Source organism: Euprymna scolopes, chromosome 8 (genome assembly GCF_053919585.1).
Source record: "Euprymna scolopes isolate OS-2025 chromosome 8, ASM5391958v1, whole genome shotgun sequence".
Classification (NCBI taxonomy): Eukaryota; Metazoa; Mollusca; class Cephalopoda; order Sepiida; family Sepiolidae; genus Euprymna; species Euprymna scolopes.
This window is the reverse complement of record NC_136489.1, coordinates 142,021,855-142,049,196: the sequence shown is the minus strand read 5'-3', so window position 1 is coordinate 142,049,196 and position 27,342 is coordinate 142,021,855. Positions and strand designations below refer to the sequence as shown.

Sequence of the window (27,342 nt, the reverse complement as noted above, 5' to 3'; positions counted from 1 at the left end):
AGAAATAATTTCAGATAATAATCAGTTAATTTAAAAAATAATTGTAAATAATAATCAGTTAATTTAAGAAATAATGATAGTTGTAAATAATAATCAGTTAATGTAAGAAATAATTTTAGATAATAGTCAGTTAATTTAAAAAATAATTGTAAATAATAATCAGTTAATTTAAAAAATAATTGTAAATAATAATCAGTTAATTTAAGAAATTATTTTTAATAATAATCATATAATTAAAAAATAATTGTAAATAATAATCAGTTAATTTTAAAATAATTGGAAATAATAATTAGTTAATTTAAAAATTGTAAATTATAATCTATTAATTTAAACATAATTGTAAATAATAATCAGTGCATTTAAAAAATAATTGTGAATAATAATCAGTTTATTTAAAAATAATTGTAAATCATAATCTATTAATTTAAACATAATTGTAAATAATAATCAGTTAATTTAAAAATAGTTGTAAATAATAATCAGTTAATTTAAGAAATAATTGTAAGCAATAATCAGTTAATTTAAAAAATAATTATAAGCAATAATCAGTTAATTTAAAATAATAATTATAATTTATAGCACAATATTCTACAAATATGAATACGGACATCCGTAATTGCACTAAAACTTGCATTCCTTGCCAAAAAACAAAGTTCACAGGCACACAAAATCACCTTCAAGAACTTTCAGTGTACCAGACACTAGGTTTACTCATGTTCATATCGACTTGGTTGGACCCTTGCCCACTTCAAAAGGATATGTCCTTACTATAGTTGATAGATTCAGCAGATGGCTGACAGCAATACCAGTGAAAGACATATCAGCCGCAACAATAGCTAGAGCGATTTTACAAGATTGGATAGCGATTTTCGGAGTGCCCTCCGTAATCACAACAGACAGGGGCTCACAGTTTTAATCAACTCTTTTCGCTTAATTCAACCATTCGTTGGGAACAAAGCACATTAAGGCTACTGCCTACTATCCTTGTGCAAACGGTATGGTGGAACGATTTCATAGACAATTAAAAGCATCTTTGGCTATGAACGAAAACAAAGCGGACTGGTCAGACAATTTGCCACTCATTCTCCTAGCAATTCGCAACACTGTGAAGGAAGATTTGCAGAGCACACCTGCAGAATTAGTTTTCGGATCAACGCTGATTTTACCAGGACAATTCTGCGAAAACAATACAGATATTTCTCCAACGACAACTTTTGTGACGGACTTAAAACATAAAATGTCACGATTAAAATTTACTCCAACCAAAAAGCCAGACACGAACATTTTCGTCCCAAGCGATATTCACACATGTAAATACGTTTTTATCAGGAACGACGCAGTAAAAAAACCCACTATGTCCAAATTATTCCGAACCTTATTTAGTTCTCACCAGAGGTAAAAAGTATTTTACCATATTAAAAAGAGAAAAAAAAAGACACTATTGCAATAGACTGCATTCATAGACGAACAATTACACATTTCTCCTAGTCCAATACAAGAACATACACACTCAGAAACGGACAAAGAAATTACAAATAAACCACGCACCACAAACAACAACAAAAACTGGTCGAAAAGTTCATTGGCCAAAACATTTAAAACAATATATAACTTATTAAAAAAAAAAAAGAAAAAAAAAAATATACATAAAAACAAAAACGAAATACGTTTCTCTTGTATATATATATATATATATATATATATATATATATATATATATATATATATATATATATATTTTTTTTTTCTCCCCAGGAGGGGGAGTCTTGTTCAAACATGTTTTTCCTCACATACACACACACGCAAGCATATACACATCCTCATACACATACCCACATGTATGCATGCACATACGCACAGGCACGTACATATATTCACGTTCACGTATATACACTCACATTCATGTGCATACACACACACACGCTAACGTACGCACATGTACGCACACATGCGAAACGTCACTTCCTCTGAAAAGAATTCTAGACATGCGCAGTCAGAACACTCACCTCACTATAAAAGTCCACAACACCATTCAACTTCCTCTTTCTTTCCTTTTGCCTGGTTTCGTCAACCAAGCAAGTTTGGCGTCCATAGCTCTTGGTTTGAAGACTTCTCCATGTGGACGACTGCTATCATGAACGCACGGTTTTGTTGAGGCAAACACTCCCTTTCTATTTTTCTTTCTATGTGCAGGACGGCCATTTCTTGTCCTCGACTTCATCCCTTTCTTTTCCACGCATGTAAGCGTCAACGCCTGAATGAATATGTGTTACACCTAAACCATTTCATTTTCAACAGAAAATAAACTACACGTTTATTTTATCCAGCAATTGAGTTATTGTTTCCTTCATTTTGGAACAAATTATAATAGGGCTTAGGAGCGCTGACAAAAGGCGTAATTTAATAGCCAAAACCGAATTAACCCTCAAATCAGCCATAGACAGTATTAGGGCGTATGAGATAACCACAAAAGATAATTCTCGATACAAAGTCGCCAACGAGGAGAAAAATGAGATATACCACGTGGTATCTACAAAAAATAAACCATGCACAAGATGTGGCAGACATCACAAAAATAGAAAAGAAAACTGCTATGCCTTCAACAAAACGTGTAGAAGATGCAATGGCTTACACCACTTCGAACAATACTGCCTAACGAACCAACAAGGTCGGAAAAACCCAAAAGAGGCACAGAACTGCAGCAAAACAAGACAGGGTAGCGAACCAAACAGATACAAAAAACACTTTTACCAAAAAAAAAAATCAACATCGAAAGAAGACGAAGATGATGAATCGTACGAAAATACCGAATCATTCTTATATACTATTGGTGCAGAAAATGATAACCGAGATGAGATATTCACGAATATCGACTGCGAGGACGCAGGAAATAAAAAACACAAATTAAGGATGAAAGTCGACACAGGCGCAAACAGAAATATCCTACCCGTCCGGATATTTAAAAGAATGTACGAAAATAAATATGGTTGCCTAACATTAAATAAACTAAAAAATGGTCCAAGGGAGATAACTCCTCGATATCGAAAACAAGATTTGTGGGCTGCGAACGGAACAAAAATTATCCACCATGGATCGATCATCCTAAAAATAAAACATAAAAACTCGGCGACGATAAAGCAAAGTTTTTCATATGTGACAGTGACACCACAATATTAGGTCTTAGGCCAAGCATCCGACTAGGTCTAGTAACCGTCAACTGCAGCATAATCAAAGGGCACTCACTAAAACAAGTACAAAATATAGAAGACCTCACTGAGGAATACCCTGACAGATTCCAAGGGATAGGGAAATTCCCTGGCATCCAAAAAGTACATCTCATTGAAGATGCAATACCAGTAGTACAACCGCCAAGAAAATTCCCAGTGCACCTCAAAGATGAACTAAAACAAGAATTAAACAAAATGGAACACATGGGCGTAATAAAAAAAAGTTACAGAGCCCACAGAATGGGTCAACACCATCGCATGCAGCAGAAAAAAAATGGAAACCTACGGATTTGTCTAGACCCCAAACCGTTAAATAAATACATAATAAGGACACAGCATAAAACGCCAACACTAAAAGAAATCTCACACAAATTGGCGGGTGCAAAACACTTTTCAAAACTGGATGCAAAACATGGCTACTGGGCAATACAACTTAAAGAGGAATCAAGCTTACTCACCTGTTTCAACACTCCGTTTGGGAGATACCGATATTTGAGATGTCTGTTTGGCTTAAAGATGTCACAAGACATTTTCCAACAAGAAATAGCTCAAATATTGGAATCATGCAAAGGAGTCATAGGTATATCAGATGATATATGTGTGTATGGCAAAACAATACAGGAGCATGATCAAAACCTGTTAGAGACAATGGACACTGCCCGAAAATATGGCCTAGTCTTCAACAAAGAGAAATGCACCATCAGGCAAAATCAAATAAAATTTTATGGTCTTATCTGGGACGAGAATGGATCTCACCCAGACCCCGACAAATGCGATAAAATAAAATTGAAACCAGCACCAACTAACAGGGAAGAACTCCAACAATTCTTAGGTATGATACAATACCTAAGCCCCTTTATACCAGATCTCAGCACCAAAACAGTGCCACTGAGGTCATTACTCAAAAAGGATGCAGAGTATCAGTGGAATGAGACACAGGACAAGACGTTCCGACGTTCCGAACGATAAAAGACCACATCCACGAAAAACTTTGTTTAGCATATTTTGATCCCAATGCAGACACAACTATCCAAGTGGATTCAAGCATGATAGGGTGCAACACTCATTAACAACAACAAAGTTGTTGCCTTTGCGAGCAAGAGTCTGACCGAAACGGAATCACATTATGCAAACATAGAACGCGAACTACTAGCAGTAATATTTGGATGTGAGAGATTCCACACATACATATATGGAAAAAAAATAATAGTGGAAACGGACCACAAGCCACTAGAAAATATTCAGAATAAGAATATAGCGCAAGTACTCCCACGACTAAAAAGAATGTTATTAAGATTACAACCATACGATGCACAAATAGCATACAAACCAGGAAAAGAAATGTGTATCCCAGACTACTTGTCAAGAAACCAACCATAGGTAAGGAAATCGAACTTGACGTAAACATACACACTGTTGACATTACAGCTCAGAAACAGACTGAATTACAAAATGTAACTGAAGCAGATGATGAACTCAGAACACTTAAAGAGGTGATACTAAATGGATGGCCAGATGATGTAAAAAGTACTCCTAAAATAATTAGAAATTACTGGTCACTGAAAGAATGCCTATCTGTACAAGACGGTCACAAAGGGACAATCCATAGTCATACCCAAAAGTATGCAACATATGGTACTAAGGAGAATCCATGATGCTCACCAAGGCATCAAAAAATGACAACTTAAGGTGAAAAACAGCGTGTTCTGGAGGGGAATGTTCAAGGATATAGAAGATCTAGTAAGGATGTGTGAGATCTGTAGAGAAAAAATCAAAGAAAAAATCAAAAGGAAACTATGATCATCAAGGAACATGCAATGCGACCGTTCCAGTACATTGCCGCAGATATTTTTGATTTTAACAATCAACCGTTCCCACTGATCGCTGATCAATATAGCAAGATGCCCTTCGTCAAAACACTGAAAAGCACAACAAGCCTAAATTGCATAGAATACTTCAAAGCAATATTCGCTGTTCATGGCATACAGACACAGACAATGCAAGATATTTTGTCTCCAACGAGTTCCACAATTTTGCCACAGAGTGGGAATTCACTCACATCCCATCAAGCCTCAGGTACCCACAATCAAACGGGTTCATAGAACGAATGGTCCAAACTGTAAAAAGAACATTCACAAAAGCCAAACAATCTAAAATGGATTGTCAAATGGCCCTTCTATACCTCAGATCAACCCCACTTGACAACCACCTGCCATCCCCGGCAGAAATCCTATACAATAGGAAAATAAGAACAAAACTTCCAACTTTGTTAAGCGCAGACAACCGAAGATCAGACAACAATTGTGTGCAGGAAGCAAAAAACAGCAACAACAATAAAAATGCAAAAGATCTCCCAGAACTAATTGTTGGAAGCAAAGTGGTAAGAAATATATAATCCTCAAAAACGAACGGCTATAAACGCATTCAAAACACTAGTTGAGACACAAATGCCTAAAACTAAGCCCTGACATACTAGAAGCAAATACTCCATCCAATATCAACGACAGAGACACGCCACACGACAAGCAAGGATTACCCGTGGAGGCAAACCAACGGTCAGAGATACCAACCTGAAACCGACCCATAAGAACAAGGCGACCCCCCCCCCCACAAATACAAGGACTTTATAATGTACAAATAAATAAAAGACACCTATCTGAGAGGAGGGAGTGACAGTAGGAACTCTTCAATTGTAAGAGTTCTCTCCCCTTGTACAGATTCTCTATGCTCGAGAGTTCATAGATGGCTGATGAATAAAGACGTGTAAAAATACACCTCGTGTCTAGTTCTCATTTACTACTAACAACCAAGTTCGTATTACACCACCCTGTCAATATTGAAATTAATAGTCCCCAATGTCTCTAAACTGTTTAACAAAAACACAAAATATTACAATGAGGCCCTTAAAAACTCAGGATACAAATCACGAATCAAAAACCTAAATAAAAACGATAAAAAGACAAACTGCATTGAAAATTATAATAATTGCAATAAACCTACTAAAATAATAATAACTTATAATAGCCATCTCATCCCGCATACAAATGGCAAAAAATAATGAAAATACAGTACCAAACCAAATTAAACCGCAAGTATTAGCCACTAACACAAATAAATCACAAACCAGAATCTGTAAGCATAAAAACAGACAAAGGGAAATCCTATGGTTCAACCCTCCATATTCTAAAACTCTTGAGATAAACATAGCCAGGGAATTCTTTAAAATATTAGATAAAAACTTTAAGGCCCCTCATAGATACAATAAAATATTTAATGAGAACACGGTCAAAGTGTCTTACTCAACTATGCCAAACCTACATCAAAAAAATAATTATAAAAAAATTAATAAGATACAAAATGCAAATATAGAAACTATAGCAGGCTGTAACTGTAGAAGAAAAAAAATAAATGTCCTCTACAAGGTACCTGCAAGATAAAAAAAAATGTGATTTATAGTTGCACAGTGTCACAAAATACAAATTATGTTAATAGCAGCTATACAAATCCCTTTTCACAATCTAACTCTTCCACACAATTATTCAATAACAACACCCCCATTAACCAATCTACCAATAAAATACAACCAAACCTATTACATACCAATACCACTATTAATCTAACTGACAACAAAATATATTAAACAAAATCTAATCTAATCAGTTCCACATCTGGACTTACTAAGCATAGAATTTCAACGCATAAGCACTCTTTTAAAAATCCTTCCTTGAGAAACCAGACTGCTTTATCTAAACATATATTGCAACTCAATGATAGAAATATTCCCTTCAATTTAAAATGGGAAATAATAGGATCTTATAAAGCATATATGCCAGGGGGACAGATTCTGTGCACTTTGTAGATATGAAGATTTTAAAATATAATAAAAATAAAACCATTCTCTAGAATTTAAAAGCTGAAATTTTTTCCAGATGCATTCATAAACGTTGGTTTAGATTCGATAAATTTATGCCACCATAAATCATAAAATTATCTTATGACTAATCTATCTTTAAATTTATAATTAATAAATTAATAACTATTATTATTTTTTATCATTATTATTATTATTATTTTTTATCATTATTATTATTATTATTATTATTATTATTATTATCTTATCTGATATTTTACCATTATTTTCTATTTTATTTTATTATCTATTTCACTTTGAATTTATATGTTACTATTTTATTAATGTAAGTTGTATAAATATTATAATTACTAATTTTAAAAAAATATTATTTTTATTTAATCACTTCCAATAGGATTCATTTATTATAGGAAAAATTCAACTATTAAATAATTAGTGGTTATCTCCCTTTAACAGTTAAATCCTTTATTTTTCTATTTGAATAAAATTATCTCCCCTTGTAATTGAAATATTTCAGCTGATTTTAAATTTAACGTCACTAACGACTTTAACTGTTAACATTGTTCCATCGCAAACCTAAACTGCTTAAGGAGCAGATAGACTCTGCCTATCGCCTGGCTTCCATACTCCTTTTTTGCCTATTAGCCAGGAGCAAAGGTGCAGCTGTGGGGTCTCATTAGAGACGCCCAGTGCTTAGCCTTGTTTCCTGACTAGGGCAATGAATGCCATCTCCCACATTTGCCTCATTCCCTTCCCCTACACCTGGGCATCTTAGGGGTGCTTTTTCACCATACATGCTAACATGATTGGGCTCGACCACTCCTGTCTGACAGGTTTGAGGGTACCGGTTTGACAGTTACTGGTTGCTGTTTCCGCTGACAGTACAGGTGCCCTAACTCTTTGGTAGTGCTTAGAGTGGCTGCTCTATCATCAGTTGTATAATATCGGGATGTTCATAATGCCATGTCATTCATGGGAAGACACCCTTCACTCATCTCTGGTGGGCATTCCCGAGGCCACATTCTTGTGGATGAGGAGCCGGTTGATGGTCTACTCGCATTGCATGATGGTGCCTATGCACATGCGTTTTGCCTAACACCCTAGATATGAAAAACTATAAAATAAAATGAAATGACAGTTCAATTCAAAAAAACGTTCAAAGCAGGCACACATTCAAACAATTCGCCTCCTTCCTTGAAGCTTCCATTTTCAAATATCCAAGGACTTACAACTAACTTAGATGATGTAGAATCATTTCTCTTAGAAAACTCCCCGGATATATTGGCACTAACTGAAACTAACTTGCACTTCTCCATCCCATCTAATATCTTTAACATGTCTGGTTATCTTCCACTTTGTCATAAGGACTCTGATAGACACATGCACGGACTTGGAGCCTATATTCGTAACACCCTCCCATGTCTAGGAAATGTAAACTAGAATCAGATGACCAGCCCTTCATGTGCTTTAAACTAAATTTACAACGTAGCGTTAGCTACCTGTATTTTCTTTATTGCTCTCCATCAAACCAGAACTGTACTATAATCAATCATGTCTCTGACAACACTCTCCCTTGACACTAGTGCCCAAATACATGTATTTGGTGACTTTAATGCTCACCACAGAAATTGGCTTGGCTTCTCTAACTACACTAACACAGCTGGTAGTGTCATCCATAACTTTGCTATATTCCATGCTATACTGGCATAAGTCCTGTACAAACAAACAAAAAGTATATAGAAGCTAGAAATAATTGCAAGAAAGAAGTAGCAACAGCTAAGAGTAAATACACTGAAACCACCAGGAAATGCATTGAAGCACAAAAATTAGGAACTCGTAATTTCTGGAAAATCTAAAACAATGTAGTAAATAATGGGCTCCCATTATCAAATACCCCCACTATCAAACAACATATGGACCCAGCAAGCCATTCCCTCCCTGATTTTCCTCTGTGGACAGAAACCACGCTAGATGATTTAAAGATCACGTCCTCCCAAGTACATGATATTATAAAAAACCTAGACACCTCAAAAGGTTAAGTATACATATTGATGTTAAAGTGGGGGAGTGAGGAAACCATAATTACTTATGAGAGTGGTAAAAATATACCAAGTAATAGTAGGGAAATTATAATAGTACAAAAGATAATAGTAATGGCAATTATAATAAGTATTATTGTTTTTATCATCATTATTATTATAATCATCATTATAATTGATATCATTATTATTATCCCCGTTATTACCCCCGTCATTGCTACCATAACCATTACCATTATCTCCATCTTCACTGTTATTAACAGTAATTTTTTAATTTAATTTTATCACAACTATTGGTAACATTATATTTAATGTTTAATTTTAATGTTTACTTTTAATTTTGCCTTTATTTTTATTTTATTTATTTTATTTTATTTTTTTTTTAATATTCAATTTTACTTCTAATTTATTTTCAGCTTTATTATTACTACTATTATTATAATTGTCATTACTATTTTACTATTATCTTCCGTACTATTATAATTACCCTACTATTATTTGGTATATTTTTACCACTCTCATAAGTAGTTATGGTTTCCTCACTCCCCCACTTTAACATCAATATGTATACTTAACCTTTTACATCAAGTTAGACGCACTCATAGTCATTGCCACCCTAATCTCCGACCGCCCCCTTATGATCATACCCCCTATATCATAACAGTAGAAACTTATAAATATATTGCCGCATATTACCTTTCAGTTTTACAACCTTGCATACCCCCCAAATTAATCAAAATTACCCATTCCATAGAAAATAGACACCCCACAAACCGTTAAAATAAATTACCATGCAGCAACAATACACCCCCTATTTAACCATAATACATATACCCCTTAATCTCAATACTATGTAAAAGACCATATATATTCTTATATATCATACTATATATAATAAGCTTCTCCTTATTTATTTAGAATTCAATAAAGCTTCCCCCAGCATTCTATAATTCCTCTTAATCTTTTTCATCCCTAATGAACCTTACGCTAGACGCCGCATCTCACCCATGCTACCTAGCACCTTCTGATGAGAAGCAATAGGCTTTGAAATGCCCTGGCATAAAGAGTCCTTTCTATCCCCCAAATTTGGCCTGTATTCCATTATTCAATAAATGATCCATTCTATATCTAACAATATATAGTTTTGTGTCTTAATTTCATACTCTTGTTGTCCTATTATACATATATATATATATATATATATATATATATATATATATATATATGTCTCTGCATAAGCAGTAGTTTGTTGCTACACAGTCATGAGCATGTTTCGGTCTACCAGTATTTACCAACTAGAGATCTCATCAGGCAACAACCCTTATTTCCAAAAACGGAATTCAAAATGAAGAGCGAATATATATATATATATATATATATATATATATATATATATATATATATATATATATATAATTTAAAGGAGATTAGAACAATAGTCTAAAGAGCTGAGTGTATTTCAATGTAATAGTGAAATTACTAGTTTAATTAAAATATAGGAAAGAGAAAGTGCTCGTTGTAATTTAGATATATAATAAGCTCGATAGGTAAATATCCTAGAGCTAATTCAATATTAAGTAATGTGATTGATAATTAAAAATTTAAAAATCAAATTATAATTAAATTAAAAATCTGTTTCGTAAGAAAGAACAACAACAAAATCAATTATCTGTACGATCGTTTCTCTAACCCATATTAATTTTCTTATAAATTTTAAATCCAGACCTCTTATTTCAATTTTTTTCAGATACATCTGCCTTACTTTTAATGCTAGGTTTATTTATGGTGTCTTTTAAATTTAATAAAAACCCTTCAAAATTTGCTGACGAGGAGACCTTGCTTATTAAAAAACTATATGTAATTATTGTACGTAACTTGATGTCTACCACAATAAAAAGCATTGTTTTCCGAAACGATCATACAGATAATTGATTTTGTTGTTGTTCCTTCTTACTAAACGGATTTTTAATTTAATTATAATTTGATTTTTAAATTTTAAATTATCAATCACACATATATATATATATATATATATATATATATATATATAAAGTAGTAGCGTTCATGTGTCTGTGTGTACAACTCCCAATGACCAAAGAAATATAAAGGCCAAATGTGTGTACACTTCTCCTGGTCAAAAAATATTAATGCTCATGTTAGGATACTTCTGTCAAAGGAGACATTATATTGTATATGGACTTTCAATATATAGCATTCTTCAAACCACATTTACATTATTGAGTTACGGTCATTAACATATCACATTAAATTAAATCTATTTAAATAATTACCTCGATGACATTACTTATTCGACATAACAGCTTTGTTTCAGTTGTACTAATTAAAAAAAAATGAATTATTTAGTTTATTTAAACTTCAAGTTATATTTGATTTAACTGATTTTATCTGAAATCTGAAACCGTTTTATTTTCAAACCAAAAACTAGAAAAGCAAAAGGGGAAATAATTGTGATAGTTTAATTGAAACGGAGCACGTTATTAAATATTTGTTTTCATTTCGAAATATTATTCTAAGCTGAATAATTATTTTTATTTTTAATTCTGAGGAAATTTTTTTTCGCTCATTCTTACTTTTTAAGTAACTTTTTTATTTGTTAAAGAAAGATAATTAAATCTAATGTCCTCATTTACTTGCATCCTTACGAGGGCAGAGTTAGTCAGAGACACATGTGAACAAAATCCATCATTCTTTGCTCTTTTTGTTTATAAAATTTAATCGGCGTTGCCCAGGATTTATTATTATAATCATACCATAACAATTGCCTGTGAAACAGATTTTCTTTATAATTTATTTAATATCTTAAATTAAAATTGCTCAATTTTTATGACATGACCCAGCGTCGTTTAATCCCTAGAAAAAAAATGGTCAATGTCCAGTTTCTTTCTAACTCCTTAAAAAACTAGAAAATGACAACTTCTAATGGTTTTCGATGGTGCTGAAAACGAATATCACATTTAAATTTGGGACAGATAAGTAGTTTTCATGATATGAAAAATTACTTTTTCAAAAAGTGGGGATCACTTTCCTATATAAATTTAATGTAAAATGGACACCCACTTTCTAACCACCTAATAATTTCTTCATATCATAAAACAAATTTAACTGTGATATTCGTTTTCAGCACCATCGAAAACTGGCGCTGTTTTTTTACTAAGTGATGCGTTTATGTTTTCATAATTTAGGATGTAAATAATGCTATCAGTAAGCTTACACGAGCGGTTTACAAAAATTTTTGTTTTTTGTTTTTTTGAGATGGGTATTCAATTATAGAATTTGTATAGTTTTTACCGGGTGCTCCTGTACTTTACTTAACCGCCTTAAACAGAATTTTTGTGAAATGTTAAACTGCAGAGGCACCTGTTAACAACTATACAAGTTGTATAATGAAAAAAGAACGAAAAACAAAAGTATGCTTTTGTAAACTTACTAACAGCATAATTAGCGTCCTAAATTATGCGATGAAAAATGAATGCATCTCTTAGTAAAAAAGAAACAGCGCCAATTTTCGGGAGTGCTGAAAACGAATATCACAGTTAAATTTGTTTTATGATTTGAAGAAATTACTGGGTGACCAGAAAGTGAGTGCTCATTTTATATTAAATTTATATAGGAAAGTGAAAAAGTAATTTCTTCATATCATGAAAACTACTTATCTGCCCCAAATTTAAACATAATATTCGTTTTCAGCACCACGGAAAACCATTAAAAGTCATCATTTTAAAGTTTTGGGGGGAGTTGGAAAGAAACTTGACATTGACCAAAAAAATTAAGATCTGGTTTTTTGTGGCCTAATACATTTAAGCAGTCTTTATAAATAATATGAAAGAAGAAATTTTGAAAAAAGAAAATTAAAATTTTAGCGTTGGGGATAACTTTTATATATAAATTTAACGTAAAATGAACACCCACTTTTTGGCCACAAAGCGTTCAACCAGACATGTCATATCTAGCATTTTTTCAAGTTTGGCGATCGAGGGGTGGGGGTGGGGGGGGACAAAACATGACAAATACAAAAACTTTTAGTTTTTTTGTGGTGGGGGTGGACAGGAATTACATTGGAAACATAAAATAACAATAAATTTAATTAATTTTTATGAAACCATTCTGTACTTTCACCTAACAATTTTATAAACAGAACGAACCTCAAAATATGACAAATTCATTTTGATGGGGAGGGGGGAGAATTACATTAGAAATATAAAATGAGGAAAAATGTCATTTAATTGTTTTTGGAATTAATTTTTGGTAGATCTTTTTTTTTTTCTTTTTTTTTTGCGATCGCACGGGCATTCGCTGCTATTTTTATTGAAACAAAAGTTGTAATGATTTATTTTTAATTATCTTTTCTTTGCAGGGGGGGGGGTCTTTCCAGTGCTCAATATCCGGAGAATAGTTTCTTCTCTTTGTAGCCCTTCTGCTGAAATATCTGGTGGAGAGGGTATTGCATACTTCTTTTTTGGGGGGTTTACATTTACATGTTCTCATTTTATTTTTGTTGTGGGGGTATCCACGTTGCCCATGATGAAAATGATTAGTATACAGGTGTGTTTCAAACAGAACTTTATGTCAACCCAGGCAACGCTGGGTACCCATACTAGTAAGTATATATATATATATATATACTAGCAGGAAGATCCAACATATTCTGGGATTGAATGAGAATCAACAAATTTTCCAGTCTCCCATATTCTATTGTCATTGAAATTGGTGAAATTACCTTTTTTAATCAAATCGATTGATTTGCATGTTCTAGTTGGGGATCAACTGTGGTGTACCAGAAGGAAGCTTTCATGCCTCCCTGCAATGATTTAATCCATTGCAATATATTGTAGTCTATATTGCACTTTAGAGAACTTACTATTGATTTTTAAAATTTATTTTGTAAATAATGGCTTTAAAAGTATCATGGTACAATAGTGCTCTAACTAGAAACATGCATTTCAAATGCACCCCTGTCTTATAAAAGAATCTACAGTTGATTTTACAATCTGGGCTTCTGCGGTGATAAAACTTTCCAAATGTATTTGTGATGTTAAGTTGTATAAAAGTGTTAACTTTGGTCAAAATCAAATTTCCTACTTTAATTTGATTTTTTTCAATTTTCAGTACTTATCTGACAAATTCCATTACAAAACCTATGTAAGAACACTTCCTGACACCTTTGTGTGAAATTAAAAAAAAATATCAGCCCAACTATTTCCGAGTTCATAAGGAACGAATTCACACACAGTTCCTTATCTATCTATCTATCTATATATATATATATATATATATATATATATATATATATATATATATATATAAAATGTTCAAGCAAACATTATTAAATACAACAGAGGCAGTGTACTTTATTATCCTTTTTAGTTTTTTCGATTTTTCATATTTTTTCATTTTTATATTGAAATCATATTAATATAAGTTCCCAAATAATCACAAGCACTTTCAATGCTTATAATTGCCTTTTCTTTAATTCTACAATTTGGTTGCATTTGCTTCTAGTAAAATATGATTATAGAAATAGCGTTATGGCGCTGACTAAGTTTGTGAGGATGATTCCAACACTTTTTGCCTTATACTTCATTATGGTATCATTTATTGCCCTTTAAAGATTTTCAGTGTGATGTAAATATATATAAGGTTTTATAGTTCTGGTAAAATGTATGACCTTAAAATTTAGCGCTAAATCCAAAGTTGTGAATTCACTAATTTGAGATTCTTATCCGCAGATGATTGAGATCTTTTTGCACATTCTGAAGCAAACATGCAACTTCTTATGGATTCTTTTGAATGACTATGTACTGTAGTCTTTTTTTTTCAAACTTAAAATGAACCGTCTATAATTTGTGTATGGTAAGAAATTGAATATGGGGACAAGTTTATCTGAGTCGAATGATGAACTCCTTGTGTCAGCTGGATGCAAAAATTGATTGACATCTTAAAAAGATAAGTGAATAGTTGAAGCATTGACTGCAGAAATATTGAGGAATATCACAAAAGTCAATGTTTTTCTAAACATTGTATTTTGACAGCTTTGCTGCATACATGTGAAACTTGGTTTGTATATGTATTCATGTGATCCTCAGTATAGGCAGATGCATTTTAGTGATGTGGAGATGCTTCTGCTTGTTGCAGCATTGAAAGCATGTTAGCCAAACATGCAGCTTTTTTTTTTTTACAAGGTGGTCACAACTTATCAAGGCCCGGAAGCTACTCGGGGATAAGGGTTACTGCGTGTACAGCACGTTAGTGTTGAGATTTGATAAAGTGTCTTACTTAAGGAGGCAGTTCATCAGGAATTTGTTTATGTTGGACTTGAAGAGATCCAGGTTGTAGTCAGGTGGGAAACAGGCAAACAGAACAGAGTTCCACAGACATGCACTTCTAAGAAAGAAGCTTTTTTCATGGAATCTACGTTTTGGTTTTGGCACAGATAAAGAGTGGGGAAAATTTCTGACAGTGGTTTCAGCTAAATGGGTGTTTTTCGTGAAAGATTGGCGAGGGGGACCAGGGATTGGAGCTCAGACGAGCACTTGCCATGGAAGTAACGATAAAACAAAGACAGGCTCGCAACATCTCTCCTTTAGGAGAAAGGTTGCAGGGAAGAGAAAAGGGCATCCTCCACTAAGCCACAAAGCCTATTTTGTACTCTGCCAAGGCAGGATAGGCTGTTTTTAGCAGCTCCTGCCCAGATGTGGCAGCAGTACTCCATCCTTGGACGTACTTGGCTTTTATATAGATAGAGAATTGCATCAGCAGCGAGATATCTTCTGGATCGGTAGAAGGATCCTACCATTTTTTTTTGGCAACAGACTTGATGTACGTGTTCAATTTCAGGTCAGGAGCTTATCAACACGGAGCTTCCCCTAGATGAGAGCCATTGATTTCAATTGATGCCAGATGGGGATCAGAGCGTTGATGATGAAAAGATAGGAGCTTGGTTTTAGATGCATTAAAAGTAACCAGCCACCTCTTCCCACGTGCTCGAGATCAGAGGAGAGAGAATCAGAGAGAACTTTGTCATTTTTTGATGTGTTGCCATAGATGGTCGTGTCATCAGCATAGATGTCAACGAATGATTTAAGTATGTATTTTGGGAGATCATTGATGTAGATCAGGAAGAGAGTTTGGCCCAGGATGGACCCCTGAGGGACTCCAGCATTAATACTGAGGGCCTCTGATTTCTGCCCATCAACCACTATTCTTATGAGCCTATCAGAGAGAAATGATTTAATGATTGAGAAAACATTTCCAGTTATACCATAGCTGGAAATCTTGTGAAGTAGGCCCTTATGCCATACTTTATTGAAGGCTTTTGATATGTCAAGAGCATTTGCCCTAGAGAGGAAGGCTTTGTCAAGAAATTCACTAACCCTATGAGATATAACCATTAGCACATCTGCTGTAGATCTGACAGAACGGAAACCATATTGCATATCACTAAGAAGGTTGTTTCTGCTAAGGTGGTTGACTACTTTTCTATTTAATATGGATTCCAGCAACTTACTCATGACACACAAGAGACTTATTGGTCTGTACTGAGAGGGAGATGACCTGTCACCTGAATTCTTAAATACAGGGCATACTGATGAGGTTTTCTAAGATGTTGGGAAGTCCTTCTCCTTAAGGCAACGCTTAAACAGTTTTGAAGTATGGGGGCAAGTTCTGGTTGAAGCTTTTTCAGCACTATAATTGTAATGCCGTCAGGGTCAGTTACTTCACTGGAATCAAGGTTCTTGATTAGCTTTGCGACTGCACACATCGATATTTGTATGTTGCATAGCGTGTTGTCTGTTATAGGAGGAAATACGGGGAGTTGATGGCTTTCATTGCATAGGGTAGAATTAGCTGCAAAGTTCTTTGCAAATAGTTTGGCCTTATCTGATGCTGACGAGATGACCTGAGGTCCATTGATGATAGTTGGGATAGAACGCATGCTTCTGTTCAGGATCCTGTTTGCTATTTGCCAAAACTGGTGGGAACCAAGCCACTGCTCAGCTACTTTGAATTTAACGAACTGAGCATTTTTTATTACTCTTTGCTGGCAATCCTGAAAACAGCTCTAGTCACACTGCATCTATTACGTTGGTAGCTATGGAAAAAGTGATTTCTGTGTGCGATTGCAGCAGCACATTCTGGGGAAAATCATGGCTGGTTGTTAGGTTTTTGTTGAAATTTTTTGGATGGTATGAATTGGTCTATGCCTACAATTAACCATTCGGTCAGGCCTGATACTATGGAGGACACATCCTTTTTAAACATGGAATGCAGGGGTAGATCATGTACGAAGCTATCCCAGTAAACCGTAGAGTATCGATATACAGTACGGTAGAGACGCACGTCTGAAGACTTATTGCATTTCATTTTTATCTTAACTGATACAACCGAGTGGTCGTAAGATCCCAGAGGAGACAGAACGGAACATGAACATAGCTCAGGTGAAGTTGTGAGGAAAAGGTCTAGAAGGCTAGCGTACTGACCAGAAGTATCGGGCACATGGGTGGGTTCAAGAACAATCTGGGTGAGGTCATAGGCAATGGCGAAATCATGACAGAACCTCCCCTCATCATCTGTATTGTTCGAGTGGGTCAGCCATTCCACATTGTGGACATTGTAGTCACCACAAATGTGGATGTAAGCCGAAAGCTGAGCAGACAGGATGTGGTCAATTTTCTCAGATATGCTCTTAAAGATAGTAACTTCGCTGTTGTGGGGGTGATAGAGGGCAGATATAAATGCAGTGGTGTAAGCAAGTTCAACCCGGAAGCACATATAAGGTAAATTAAGGTATTCACTGGAGATATCCCTACCACACGGAAAGCCATCTTTAATGTAGGCACATATTCCATGCCCATGGTGATCTTGGAGTCAGATTTAGATGTTAAGTTAGAGTATCCTGTAATTATGAACTTGTCTAGGGAAGCGGTCGGCCCTATGCCAGTTTTGCTTAGGAAGAATATGTCCGGTTTCATCTCCTGTAATTGGGTTTCAACCTTTGGAAGGTTATTTATAGAGAACTTTGTTTAGGAGAAAGACTATCTCCTAAACTGAAGCTGAGATACAAAGACTCTCTAAAGACCACTCTCTACATCTGTTGAATCCTTAACAATAATAAAAAACAGAATGTGCTAAATTAACGACATGAAATCGGGGCATCAATATTAGTTTGTATGAATATGAAAGAAAGAAAGATATTGAGTATAAAGACTTCAAGAGGAATTCATTGCATTTGTGGAGGCTGTTGTAAAGTATGCCTGAGCAAAACACACATATGCATAAAACTACACATATACTAATATACACATATATGCATCTGCAGATAGACCTTATACATTCATCTACACACTTATATAGATATATCTATATACACACATGCATACAACTACACACATTTACATATATACAACTCATGTACATAGACATATCCACACATCCATGCATAAACTCATGTTCACCATATAAAATATGATGCCTGATGAAACCAGCAATTGTATATTTTTGAGCAGACTTGACACTCATGACACTTATTGGTCTTGGTCTAGTCAGAAGGCACAGAAATTGCATCATGATGCAATTTCTGTGCCTTCTGACATCACATCAAATTGCATCATGTTTCTTACATGCTCCCCTGAGTTTTGCACAGATTATCCAGGCTGCTTCAATTTTATGTTTATAATCAGATTTTAGGGAGTTTAATTAATTTGACACTCAAAATCGTTTCCAGAAAGCTCATCATGAAACATATTTTGAAAGTCTACAGTCATCAAACTGGACAAGATGATCAGTCTAACTCGTTTTATTTTGGGTTGCAGAAGAATGTGCGTGAGACAGAAGAATGCTAGTGAAATCTTTTCAGCTGTTTTATGTGTGATTGATACAATATTAAAGAATGACAACATATATTGATATACTGAAATTTTAACTGCTTAGTTATATCTAGTGTTGGGACGATTCCTAATTTTTATACGATTCCGATTCCAGGAAAATATTGATTAACGATTCCGATACCAAGTACGATTCCGATTCCGATTCCTAGGGAATTATTGTTTTGAAATATACCAGGTAGTTTTATACTTATGGTCGGTAGTTTCCAAATATGTTCCCTAACTTTGGAAGAGATATTTTATGTCTACACCGTCGTGTTTTGGTTTAAATAAAATTATTATATAGTAAACTAAACGGAAAAATTAGCAAAATTTATTTTAGAGAAAATTTATTTTACTTAATTGGAATACAGAAAAAAAAACTTAAAGAAAATAGAATTTATCCTTCAGAGAAAAAAACAAATAAAATAGAATTTATATAACAGAACAAAAACAAGAAAATTAGAGAATAAATACACCCGATTCATTATTTTGGTCCTCATAATTTACAGATTTAATGAATTAAATAAAAAAAATATAGCGGAAGAGAAAGAAAATATATACTAATTAAATATAAAAAAGATAAATATTTGATTTAATGATTTATAAATGAACGTGCGTAATAAAAAAAACAAAACAATATACCACGTGACATGGCGCTGTAGATACAACAAAATAACCTTTCCAAAGTTAACGACCATATATGAGAATTACTATTAATCAAAAGTTTTTGTGTTTTATACCAAAAGGTAGATATAGCGAAAAGTTACAATTAAAGGAATTTCAAAAACGATTTTTTGTTTGGCTATTGATAGTTGTATTTGTGACGGCAGTTCTTCAGACCTCCATAATTCACAAGGAGTAGTTAACACCTATTATTTTTTCTTACTTTTTCATTGCTTTTACACGTTGTTTCTAACGTGAAGAATAAGTTTAGCCAAACTAATTTTGAAATAGGGTATATCAAAGGAACACATATAAAAATGATACCACTATAAAAAACAAATGAAATACTAGATAAAATTGAGCAAACATAATTACCAAAATTACAGAAAAAGATTTAAAAAAAAAAAATGGTGAAGTTTGTTGAGTGAAATGAATTATTGAAAGAAAATTAATTGAACTAATAGAAATGTTAAATAAAAAAAATGTCACATTTCAATATTTTTTTAATAATTAAATTCTCAGGGTTGTCGAAATTAAGTGATTTTTCTTTTTATTAGACTTCTTTCGAAGCTTGTTACCTTGAAAAATACATTTAAAACCCTGTTTTTTTTTAAAAATAAATTGAAAAATAAATGCAATTAAAAAAATTTAATTGATAATTGAAACTTTAAGAACATATTAAACATTGAAAAATTACTTATCTCACAAATAAACGTCCAATAAAGTAGATCCAGTCTTCATACAGGAATTCGGTTATAATAAATATATCTTTCCCAAACTTAAAAATTAAATTTTTTTTTTTTTTTTTTTTTTTTTGAGAGAGAGAGAGAGTGCTTTAAAATCGCCGGGGAGTGCCCCCTAAAATTTTAAAGAAGTAAATTTTAGGAGTTTAGTGCCTTTCAAAGACAGTTATCATAATTTATTATCATCATTTAATTTCCTCCCCCCCCCCCACACACACACACATTTCCATGTGGTTCAGTAGTTAACCAGTGCTCCTGTTGCTGTCAGTTTTAATTTAATTTTAATTTCTAGTTAAAAGAATTTTTCATGAATAGAATCAGCATTTCTTTTAAATTATTTTTTTAGTTGTATATATTGTATTTACTCTTTGAAGTTAATGTAGGCAAAAAAAAAAAAAAAAAGGCACTGCGATTTCGACCCTCACTAATAAAACTGCTCTGAGTGACTAGTTGGTAATTTTTTGTTCCTTTTCTTTTTTATTTTGCTCCTCCAATTTATTTGGATGCTTCATAGTTAAATGTTTTAACATGTTGGTTGTGGTCATGTTAGATGGTTTTATTCCTCGCGATATTTTAATTTGACAGACTTTGCAAATGGCTTTCAACTCATCATCTTCATCAACTTCAAAAAGTTTCCATGCAAGACTTTTGTTTGGACTTTGGGCCATATTAGAAAATTCAGTTTATCTGTAAACAAATGACAAAAAGAAAAAAATATAAAGGGATGGGGCAATAAATTGTACCAACCGGTAGTTAACAAAAAAAACTTATAGAAATTAATTTTTGAAACCAATGTATAAAAGTTTACATAATGAAATGCAAATATGCATTTTCTTTTGAATTTTTTTTGGTTGACTGTGTTCAATTCACACATGGTTGATGTGGTTCAATATTGCTAAACTATAAGTCTTAAGTAAAATTCTATTTATAAATACTTTTTAAAATGAAATTATTTAATTAATCGTAAATATTATTTAGACATAAAAATTAATTGATTACAAAACCTTTTAAAAATATATATATTAATTTCTTTTTCGTTCGGCAAAAAACTGCGCAAAACACTTTTAATTTTCAATTTAAAATTCTAGAAAAAAGATTATATTATTCTGCTTTTAATATAATCAAATTCAGGGTTTTATCTTTCTGGAGAAAAAAAAAATAATGGATTTTATTTCAATGAAATTAAAAAAAAAAAAAAAACTTGACTGAATTGAATTAATTTCCCTTAAATTAAAGAAGGGGTTATTTAATAACTTTAGGTTTGGAAGAGATAGGTATGGGGTCGATTTTTTTGAAACTTCAAAAGAAGCCGACTACTGTCAAAACTTTGCGAAATAATACAACGTGATCAATTTCATTTTAGAGATATTTCTTTCAAAAGCCTTCTTTTAAAAAAAGAAAAAAAAGTATATTGTTCTATTAAACCTTTTACTGTTTAAATAATTTGACTTTGCTCGTTTTATTTTAAGAAAATATAAGTTGAAAAAGCATTTTCATTCAGTATTAGAAGATTTGCCAGTAAAAAAAAACAATCGCCAAAAAGATAAGCGTTTTTTTATTTTTACTCGCAATGTAGATCCCTGCATACTTCTTTTCAAGTTAACTCTTTTGTAGTTTTGATTACAATAGATCTGAATGAATGAACCTTGTAAGGGAGGGGGCACTAAGCATTGCCCTGTTAATAATGAATTTCTTTGGTTTCTTTTTATAACATGCTACATTTCTCTCTTGCGGTTAGAAATATCAGGAATTTTTTTTCTTTTTTTCAACATCAGACTAAAAGAATCGTAATGAAGGAATCGGAAAATTAAGGTATTTTTTAACGATGCGATTCCGATTCCGATACCTCCCAAAATACACGATTCTTACGATTTCCGATTCCGATTAATCGTCCCACCACTAGTTATATCACCATCGCATCAGACTATTTCCAACCTGTCAAATGCACGAATGTCTTGCTAAATTTCTGCATCGAGATCCATTATTGAATAAAGTACTACTAAGGTAAATGAAATCCTTGAAAGCGTGATTTCAATAGACAAAAAATCAGGTTCTGCATACATCTCTATATATAGGTGCTACATCACTTTGGTTTTGTTAATGCTAAACATCAGTCCAAAGCCAATACAAGAATTTGTGAAGAGATCCACAACTGATTGCATATCCTTCAAGAAGTGTGTCACTGGGTCAACATCATCAGCAGAGCTCTTTAACAAATCTATCACTTTTGATTTGGAATCTTAAGTTAAATACTTTTCCAGTTGTTCAGACATTAATATAGATGCTTATATCATAATTGTGGAAAGCATACCAGAGCACAGCTCTCAGATAAATTAAGAACAATGTTGGTGCAGATATATTACCTTGCTTCACTCCATTATTGATAGAAAGTTCATCTGAGAGATGTTGAAGTTAATGAAAAATGAGGGTACTTATGTTTGTGTAGGTGTGTATGATGTTTTATATATAGAATATATAGAAAAATATATTCAATAGTGTTGCCTCTGTTAGATTTTGGAAATTTAACCAAAGCATTTCACACAAGCAACTTTGTATTTTCATACAAGGAAGTTGCTTGAAATTCTCAAGTTGCTTGATGTTCCATCAAATTTTCCAAATATATTTCAGAAAGCCTCACAGTTATTATTCTGCTGTTTGACCACTTAGAAAGCTGATGATATCTTTTCTGAGGACGAATCTTGAAGATTTCAAGTCTCACATCAAAACAGGTGACCTATGTGATCCTTAATTTTTTGTTATTACATAACAGGCATTGTTTGAAGTTTAAGTAGAAAGGCAATTGATGATCCATGATCATCTATTAGGGGTATCAGCATCTTTTAAATGTCAAACTTGAGCCATAAGTTTATCTGTATATCTAAAAGTCTTTTGAGTATCATAACACTGTTTGAAATTACCCTGCATCCTTCTGATATAGATCTTCCCCTTCTGGGTTGCTATGCTTGATGCTAGTTTTACATATCATAGATTTTAGTAGTCAAATCCACTCAGTTATGGAACTGATAATTTTAAACTTGGAGATTATATTAAATCTGTTGAATTCAGCTGATTTTATTAATTGCTAGATAAACGTATTTCTTTGAAAATGTCTTCCAACTGATGATGCAGATGTGCTTATTTTATTTCTCTTTTCAGGAATTAATGGTTATTTGTATGGGAATTTACCTGGCTTGAATATGTGTGCTGGTGATAATGTTCAATGGCATTTGATGTCTGTTGGAAATGAGGTTGATCTTCACACAGCATTCTTCCATGGAAATGCATTCACTGTCCACAAAAACCACAAAGATACTTCTGTCATTCTCCCAGGAATGTTTAAGACATTATCAATGCATCCAGTCAATCTTGGTGAGTGACATGCTTATTAATGGTTACATCATCAGTATTTACTCATTAATGGTTACATCATCAGTATTTACTTATTAATGGTTACATCATCAGTATTTACTTATTAATGGTTACATCATCAGTAATTATTTATTCATGGTTACATCATCAGTATTTACTTATTAATGGTTACATCATCAATATTTACTTATTAATGGTTACATCATCAGTATTTACTTATTAATGGTTACATCATCAGTATTTACTCATTAATGGTTACATCATCAGTATTTACTTATTAATGGTTACATCATCAGTATTTACTTATTAATGGTTACATCATCAGTATTTACTTATTAATGGTTACATCATCAGTATTTACTCACTAATGGTTACATCATCAGTAATTACTTATTAATGGTTACATCATCAGTAATTACTTATTAATGGTTACATCATCAGTAATTACTTATTAATGGTTACATCATCAGTAATTACTTATTAATGGTTACATCATCAGTATTCACTCATTAATATTTACATCATCAGTAATTACTTATTAATGGTTACATCATCAGTATTTACTCATTAATGGTTACATCATCAGTATTTACTTATTAATATTTACATCATCAGTAATACCTTATTAATGGTTACATCATCAGTATTTACTCATTAATGGTTACATCATCAGTAATCACTTATTAATGGTTACATCATCAGTATTTACTCATTAATGGTTACATCATCAGTATTTACTCATTAATGGTTACATCATCAGTATTTACTCATTAATGGATACATCATCAGTATTTACTCATTAATGGTTACATCATCAGTAATTACTTATTATTGGTTACATCATCAGTATTTACTTATTAATGGTTACATCATCAGTAATTACTTATTAATATTTACATCATCAGTAATTACACATTAATATTTACATCATCAGTAATTACTTATTAATATTTACATCATCAGTAATTACTTATTAATATTTACATCATCAGTAATTACTCATTAATATTTACATCATCAGTAATTACTTATAAATATTTAAATCATCAGTATTTACTTATTAATGGTTACATCATCAGTATTTACTCATTAATGGTTAAATCATCAGTATTTACTTATTAATGGTTACATCATCAGTATTTACTCATTAATATTTACATCATCAGTATTTACTTATTAATGGTTACATCATCAGTATTTACTTATTAATATTTACATCATCAGTATTTACTCATTAATATTTACATCATCAGTATTTACCTATTAATATTTACATCATCAGTATTTACTTATTAATATTTACATCATCAGTATTTACTCATTAATATTTACATCATCAGTATTTACTTATTAATATTTATATCATCAGTATTTACTTATTAATGGTTACATCATCAGTATTTACTCATTAATATTTACATCATCAGTATTTACGTATTAATATTTATATCATCAGTATTTACTTATTAATGGTTACATCATCAGTATTTACTCATTAATATTTACATCATCAGTATTTACTTATTAATATTTACATCATCAGTAATTACTTATTAATATTTACATCATCAGTAATTACTTATTAATATTTACATCATCAGTATTTACTTATTAATGGTTACATCATCAGTATTAACTTATGAATATTTACATCATCAGTAATTACTTATCAATATTTACATCATCAGTAATTACTTATTAATGGTTACATCATCAGTATTTACTTATTAATATTTACATCATCAGTATTTACTTATTAATGGTTACATCATCAGTATTTACTTATTAATATTTACATCATCAGTAATTACTTATTAATGGTTACATCATCAGTATTTACTCATTAATGGTTACATCATCAGTAATTACTTATTAATGGTTACATCATCAGTATTTACTTATTAATATTTACATCATCAGTAATTACTTATTAATGGTTAGATCATCAGTATTTACTGATTAATGGATACATCATCAGTAATTACTTTTTAATGGTTACATCATCAGTATGTTCTTATTAATGGTTACATCATCAGTATTTACTTATTAATGGTTACATCATCAGTAATTACTTCTAAATGGTTACATCATCAGTATTTACTCATTAATGGTTACATCATCAGTATTTACTTATTAATGGTTACATCATCAGTAATTATTTATTAATGGTTACATCATCAGTATTTACTCATTAATGGGTACATCATCAGTAATTACTTATTATTGGTTACATCATCAGTATTTACTTATTAATGGTTACATCATCAGTATTTACTTATTAATGGTTACATCATCAGTAATTACTTATTAATGGTTACATCATCAGTAATTACTTATTAATATTAACATCATCAGTAATTACTTATTAATATTTACATCATCAGTATTTACTTATTAATGGTTACATCATCAGTATTAACTTATAAATATTTACATCATCAGTAATTACTTATCAATATTTACATCATCAGTAATTACTTATTAATGGTTACATCATCAGTATTTACTTATTAATATTTACATCATCAGTATTTACTTATTAATGGTTACATCATCAGTATTTACTTATTAATATTTACATCATCAGTAATTACTTATTAATATTTACATCATCAGTATTTACTTATTAATATTTACATCATCAGTAATTACTTATTACTGGTTACATCATCAGTATTTACTTATTAATATTTACATCATCAGTATTTACTTATTAATATTTACATCATCAGTAATTACTTATTAATATTTACATCATCAGTATTTAATTATTAATATTTACATCATCAATAATTACTTATTAATATTAACATCATCAGTATTTACTTATTAATATTAACATCATCAGTATTTACTTATTATTATTTACATCATCAGTATTTACATATTAATGTTTACATCATCAGTAATTACTTATTAATGGTTACATCAGCAGTATTTACTCATTAATATTTACCTTATCAGTATTTACTTATTAATATTTACATCATCAGTATTTACTTATTAATATTTACATCATCAGTATTTACTTATTAATGGTTACATCATCAGTATTTACTTATTAATGGTTACATCATCAGTATTTACTTATTAATATTTACATCATCAGTAATTACTTATCAATATTTACATCATCAGTAATTACTTTTTAATATTTACATCATCAGTATTTACTTATCAATATTTACATCATCAGTATTTACTTATTAATATTTACATCATCAGTATTTACTTATTAATGGTTACATCATCAGTATTTACTTATTAATTGTTACATCATCAGTATTTACTTATTAATACTTACATCATCAGTATTTACTTATTAATATTTACATCATCAGTATTTACTCATTAATATTTACATCATCACTATTTACTAATTAATATTTACATAATCAGTATTTACTCATTAATATTTACATCATCAGTATTTACTCATTAATATTTACATCATCAGTAATTACTTATTAATATTTACATCATCAGTAATTACTCATTAATATTTACATCATCAGTAATTACTTATTAATATGTACATCATCAGTA

At 31.7% G+C, this 27,342-nt stretch overlaps 1 protein-coding gene across 1 annotated transcript in view; it reads left to right on the top strand.

Annotated features, from left to right (window-relative positions):
• Nucleotides 1-27,342, top strand: part of LOC145283795 (hephaestin-like protein) — a 156,346-nt gene that overhangs the window by 94,057 nt on the left and 34,947 nt on the right. The window contains exon 11 of the mRNA XM_080132875.1: nucleotides 23,584-23,796. Coding sequence (XP_079989001.1) covers nucleotides 23,584-23,796 — 213 coding nt within the window. The remainder of the gene's footprint in view (nucleotides 1-23,583; nucleotides 23,797-27,342) is intronic.